At 38.2% G+C, this 6,806-nt stretch overlaps 1 protein-coding gene across 3 annotated transcripts in view; it reads left to right on the top strand.

Annotated features, from left to right (window-relative positions):
* Positions 1-4,732, top strand: part of si:ch211-196i2.1 (collagen alpha-1(I) chain) — a 121,700-nt gene extending 116,968 nt beyond the window's left edge. For all 3 annotated transcript variants that reach the window (XM_042395117.1, XM_042395118.1, XM_042395119.1), the window contains 3 exons: positions 2,020-2,100; positions 3,164-3,346; positions 3,832-4,732. In XM_042395117.1, coding sequence (XP_042251051.1) covers positions 2,020-2,100; positions 3,164-3,346; positions 3,832-3,981 — 414 coding nt within the window. In that variant the 3' untranslated portion in view covers positions 3,982-4,732. The remainder of the gene's footprint in view (positions 1-2,019; positions 2,101-3,163; positions 3,347-3,831) is intronic.
* The last annotated feature ends 2,074 nt before the right edge of the window (positions 4,733-6,806 follow it).

Here is a 6,806-nt window from a genome sequence, read left to right on the forward strand (position 1 = left end):
TAGCATTGTGTGAACTCGTTTTGGAAGGGCTTGGATGTAACAGACGTTTGTTTATATGTAAAAGTTCCATACTGCAGGTTTAAAGGAAAATTCTAATCTAGTTTGGACATCGTTCCTACAATTTTAGTTAACATTTGATTCTTTAACTTCAATGCTGAGATCCACTGTATTGCACACACACAAACACACATATGCAGCGAGCTAAACACAAACAGGCTAGGCTTACTGTGTCAGTGGCTTTGCACTAGCAGCAGTCCGGATGGAGGAGCTGCTAACCAGCCTGAGGAAACTGCAACTGTGGGTCCCAAAAGGAAGTAAAACTGCAACTGTGGGTCCATGTAATGCTTATCACTTTAATTTTTCATATAAAAAATGAAGTTCAAGCGACCATCTCACCTTTTCACACAGGCGTAACCATAGAAATGTTTATGATGAAGGTAACATTGTTCTCTCCTCCAGCACACCAACAGGCTGGCACTGTGCCATGCGGCTACTATAATACTGTATGCAGCTACTATAGTAAAAATCACGGGTGCTGGTGTATAAATGGACCGTCCTTTTATTCCAAAAGTCGTAAAGAAAGCAAGGGAGGTACATTTTATAAAGCCCTGGAGGGCTGGAGTGGATGAACCCAGTTAAAGATAGGGAAAAAGCTCCATAAACACACTTCTAATAAGGATTCAAGACATTAGTTGGTCCTTGAAGATTTTTCTGGAAGCAATTGTGAAACTGTGAAAACTGCATTTGATAAAACAAACAAATCCAAGGCTGACAATAACAAAAATCAGAAAAATATTTGATCCCGTGAGTAGGAGTTAGACAAAAGTTAAAAATGAATATGTAGAGTAACAAAAAAGAAGAACTCAAAAAAGTAGGGATTTAGTTACATTGTCCCACATGTCTGGAAGAAACAAGTCTTGCTGGTGAAACAACAGCATTAAGTCACATTAGGAAGTGCAACACAGTATTTAATCTAGTAAGTATACAGTACTTGAGTCCACAGGAAGCAAATAGCAAATAAAGATAGCAAATAGTAAAACATGTAACATCCACAGTTAGTCCAACATTACATTAGAAGTAACCTAGATTGTTGTATTAACGCAAGCAACACGTTGGCCTGAGACAGCTAGTGTAATGCCTAGCTTGGTTAGCGCTGAACTGTTTGCATTTAACTTCTCAAATTTAACTTCTCAAAATTGGTGTCCTAACATCACCAAGTAAGTGACCTTGTGTAGAGGTTTTTTTGTTTTTGGTCGAAATGTGGCAGCAGAGGTTGCGACTAGAAAAAAATTTCAACTGAAACCAAATTCTGATAGCAACTTTCAGTAGATGATATAATCATGCAATGCCAGTTCAAAAAGCCGTTTTTAAAATCTTTTTATTAAAATCTTTCTGGTCAAAGTAAATACAACATATCAGGACCTAACAAAGATCAGCCAAATATCTATAAAAATATCAAAACTGTATTTTTGTATGTTATTTTAATGCATTTTAAATGCCTTTTTGTATTTATTCCTCCTTTTCTATGTTTAATGTTACACAAAACTGTATCTTCATAACAATTCTTACAATTGAACAGGGACAGTTTTTCATCAAATTAAACTTCATGCAGAAGGAGGGGAGCTGTACATGTAAATGAGGGACCACATTCATCCAAAGGACATATCAGGACACAGACATTATTACTCTCTTCATTACAGCCTTTTTCTATGCTGCAGTCTATAAAAACACAAAACACATATTCACCTCTCGACTCTTCCGCTCTCCTACTAACAATCAGTTCCACATAAAACACTGACTCACTCACCCAGGGAATAATATGAGTTGTCTCAGGTAGCGTGAGGTGGATGCATCTCTCACCAAGGTAGCCAATTTCATTTTGGTTCATGCTTGAGCTGCATGCAAATCCAGAGTTTATCAGCAGCTGTCTGAACATTGTTGACCTTCATGAGTCTCCTATATGAAAGCAGGCCTTGCATACAGATTTGCAAATGTGTGCTTTCTTTTCTCTGCCTGCAGTTGCCGATGAAAGCCTGGATGGAAGACGTTTCTGATGAAGGATCTTTTCAGTGGCTCAGCAAGCTGGAGCAGGGATTTCAGGTGGATGAATCCTTCCGGATGGAACAACTAAAATAAAACATTTACTATTAGGACTGGGTTTTACAAGAAAAGAACTAAGTGTTTTTTGCTGTTCCTGTCCACACTTGAAGGTGGGGTGAAAAGCCAGCTGTCACAGAGAGGAGTGAGATGAGACAGAAAAAGTGAAAGAAATTGTTGTGTAAAGAATGAAAAGAAAATTTCAAATCCTGCCATTTTTCTCACTTCCACACACCTGGACAATGGCTCTGCGAAGTGGGGGCAAATGTCGGATTGTTGATTGCACAAAGTTACAGTTAATGTTGTACGCAGTCCCCCAAATTCTGACATCAGAAATGTAGGGTAAGGGGGTTTCCAAAGCCGTTCGACCATCTGATAAGCACTTCTGATGGAGTTTACTGGCCCCATAATTTGATTACTCGCATTACTCCAGCAGTTTTATGATACCCATGTGCAGTTCAGAGCATTCATTAAAACTGCAATAATTTGTTTTTGGCCACTGTGGCGCAGCACAAACCCGATCCAAAACAACCTGAGAAATACAGATATATACATATTATCAACAATTAAAGTAAATAAGATGAACATGTAAGCTAAGAGTTGCCTATCTAGACATGGAGTTACATTATTGTTCAGTAGGAGTCTTTGTCTTTGACATAAAGTCCAATATTCACTGTCTGCTGAGAACAGCTGCCTGCTGCAGCTTGAAAAGGGGTTGATGAGAGCCCCGAGACTCAACCTGCAGTAAACGTAGCTTAAAACCAAAACAATGAGCTAAAAAGGCTAAAAATCTGCATTCAAATCTTTTTACATTTCACATTAAAAATTGGACATACTTGTCACAGTAGAAAATACAAACTTTCTACAATAATTTTTCTAGTATTGTTTCTCTGTCACACCCTCTGTATCCTACATGGAGACCTGGTTGCTTTGATTATGATTTGATTCATGACAGTTTGTCCATTTTCCATTTCCTTGGTTTTTATTGTTAATATTATTATTGTTGTTCCTTAATCACGAACCAGCTGACCATGACAATACATCAAGTTTTTATTCTTGTCTTCAGTTTTACTATGTAGGTGCCAACGTTGTCCAGATGCGTTTTCTGAGGTTGCATAGCAGCACTGCCGTCCAGAAGGTGACCTACTCCTGCCATCCAGGACACAGATTGGGCCAGACAGACAAAGACGTCAAATTCCTCACTGACACAAGGAAGCAAAGTTACCTTGGAGCACTTAAAGACTGTGTGGTATGTAAAATATTTTCTAAGCCTCCGTTTTTAACTTTGCCCTTCAGAGGCTTGAGGAAGTACTGGTCTTTACTGCTGGTGTTGTTTTTTAAAAAGGAGGAGGGAAAATCTTGGCTGGCCTAGCAGTAGACAGCAACTTTTTACTTTTTTGCAACTTGTTAGTTCTGTTAGTTCTGTATACTTTTAAAGGTATACAGTAGTTGCAACATTACAGCTCACAATGTAGATCTGTGAATTCAAATTAGACATCAGGCCCCTCAGGTTTGCTATTGCTAAACGTTCATAGACGTGTGTGCACTGAAAATATAAGACTATTGCTTAAATGATTAGTGAGAATAATGGATCCATTTGTTAAAGTTTTTTTTAAAAAGAATCAACAGATAATGGAATCATTAGTTGCATATGCTGAAGTATCACTGTCACATAAAAAGTGATAATGATTCATAGCGATTAAATGTAAAAATATTCTGTTTTCTGTGCGTCAGCCTGAAGAGGAGACGGTTTCTGGACCTCGGGAGTCTGTATTTGAGTTCGAGGACCTCCATCTGCTTCCTCTGAGAGACGTGGCACTAAGGGGAGGTGGAAACTTCACACACCTGTTTGGCTTCACTGTCGGACCTGTTTGTTTCAGCTAGAGCGGGGAGACAGCTGAGCCCTTCCAGAAGACTTGCAGGTCCAGGAAGCAAACCTCTGTTCAAATCATGGACACCAAAGAGGACGACTGGAACCTCTCCTTCAATTTCTGAGGATGTCACTTCCTTTTCCTCTTGTATCCAGGGGTTTGATCTGTCAAGTTTAGTGACTCCGTAATCATGAATTTGAGAGGGCACGTGTGTCCCCAAGCTCACGGAGAAGTAAATTTTGTTTACAGAGACTTTTAACTTGTATTGATTAAATTAAAAATGTATGTTTTTTATCTTTTATATACAATGTTTTTTTTTTAAATCTGTTTGACTTTTGTTATGTATTTTGGGCTCTTGTCACAGCCAGCCCACTGTGTATATACAGTAAAAGTCAGACTTTCCTAACTGACTTCTTAACAATGTGTTCTGCATGGGGGCACAGCTTCTGCCGTCCCATTGGCTGTAAGTAACCAGGCCAGTCACCTCTCTCACTGTAAGCCCACTGTTTTAGTGCTGTAAGTGAACTCATATGTGTCACTTTCCTCAATGTGCTGACCAAGTTTTATTTAAAAGCCCCACATTTATTTAATCCCCAAAACAATAAACGGGGACAGTCATATTATCTTATACATACTCCATACTGTCCGTTATCAATAGCAAGACAAAATCTCATTTTGTTAAAATATAAATCATTGTTTATTGTTTTTACAGTTTCATATAATTGTATGTTTTTTTTTTACATCTCAGGTATGATATTTTGATGATATACACATGGGCACTGAAACTGCTGTTGCCATAGTATGTTGTGCAGTTTTTAGTTTAGCATGAAAACTTAAGAAATGTTAGGATTAAAAATGTTAAAGGACAAGGTTACCTATATCTTAGATTTTTCTTATTGTCAACAAATCCTAAAACCAAACCAAAACCAACAATGAGCTGATCTGACTAGCAAATATTGTCTTTGTATCCAAAGCCTGATATATATATAATTCCTTCATTGTTCAAAAACTTTTAAAAACACATCATGAGCCACACTGTTGCACTGGGTCTCTTCTTTAGAAACACAAGTGTGTATTAATCCACAACTGACAATAGTCCCCAGTTTCACTATTTACTCCTGTTTGAGCTGCTAAAAATTACAATTCCAAGCTGTTCTAGATAATTACTAAACCTTTTTTTTTTTTTTTTTGGAAAACATATTTGTGAGCTGTTTTTAAAGATTTGCATCTTTAGTAGGAACCAGTGGGCTCGGAGGCGAGTGCCACAGACAGGATAGGAGGTCAGAAAGCATTAAACACGTTGTTGGTTTTGGTTTTTTCATGGGATTTGTTGACAATAACAAAAGAACTCGCCAGCATGTTTCTTTAAAGCACTGAACTCCTGCACACTGTCAGCAAAAAAATTGTTAAAGAAGTTTCAGCCATAGACCTTTATCAGGCTTTGAACAAACAATACAATAAGCACCATATAGCACTGATGTTATTTCCCAGTGACGCCTGTTTCTGTAATTGGAAAAACAATCAAGCCAATCAGAGCTATGTAGGCGAGGTCAAGAACATCATTAGTTGTACAGAAACAACATCTCTAAACGTAGTGTATGTCTTCAACTGATGTGGAAAACATTTAACTGCTTGTGTGTCGACTGAAGATGACGTCGGTGGGATGCATGCCTCAGTCACTACTGATTGGATAGGAGCAATCGTGTCTGAATAATGATGTAAGACGAAATGGCAGTTCAGTCTGACAATCAAGCCACTATTTCCCCCATTTACCTGAAGGTCTATAACAAAAACATGGCTGCTGCTTTAATAGATTATGTGCTGACAGTGTAGTATGAGGGATCTCTTCATTATCAATAAATCAATTGATCATCTTCTCTTACATACCTGTCCAACAGGTTTACATTACAGTTTAACTATTTTAACAGTAGAAATGTTCAATTCAAGTGTGTTAATGAGATCTTCTCTTTTTATTCTCATGTAGACCAAAGAACCAAGTTAAGCAACCACAGCTTACAGATCCACACATTTCCTCCCAAAATAATACCGTAACTTCTTTCATCGTACTGTAAAGATCATGTATCAGTTTGGCTGTAGAGCAAATGCTAGAGTACAGTAGTGCCCTGGCCCTGCAGTGCTTCTTTGGCCCCATGGTGAAAAAAAGTACCTATTACCATACATTTAAAGTCACGTAATTGCTGTTGACCTGAGTCTCTGCTTCATGCAATCTGAGAAGTGCTTTGGTCCAGAGAAAAGAAGCGAGCCTTGTAGCTTCTCAGCAGAATCAGGATTTGGTGTTTGTGTCCTAGAGCTGATCAGCGGTGAGTGATGAGTGGTGTATGTGCATCCTGCAGGGGGTTGAGAATATGTTTGAGTGAGATCTCAGGGAGTTTGTGATGAGAGTATAGTCTACTAGCTCAGCCAAAACAGCAACTCTGCAGGCGGAAAACACCAAAACTTAATTTTCTTCCTCATAAGAAATTCTTAACTGTGGTAAACTAGAGGGCCTCTGTGGTTTTCGTGAGGCTGAGGTATGTCATTGCTATGTAAAATTTCACTCATCTTTATGTCAACCAGAAGACTTAGACTGAAGTTTAAGCATCTTAGTCACGGGTCTGCAGTTCTGACTTCATTGTTTCCTATTTGTATTTAGATTTGTTATATCATCATTCCATATGATTGCCTTAGCTGGCTGAGACTGATCATTGTTACTTGTTTTGTACAAATTAGCATTTTGAAAAGTGTGAAATGAAATGACATGCTGGACATCTGTCTTGTGTGATCCCTCCATCAGCTCATTCAAAGAATTTTTCAGCTGAATTAAAAAAATACATACAC

This window comes from Thunnus maccoyii, chromosome 19 (assembly GCF_910596095.1).
Source record: "Thunnus maccoyii chromosome 19, fThuMac1.1, whole genome shotgun sequence".
Taxonomy (NCBI): domain Eukaryota; kingdom Metazoa; phylum Chordata; class Actinopteri; order Scombriformes; family Scombridae; genus Thunnus; species Thunnus maccoyii.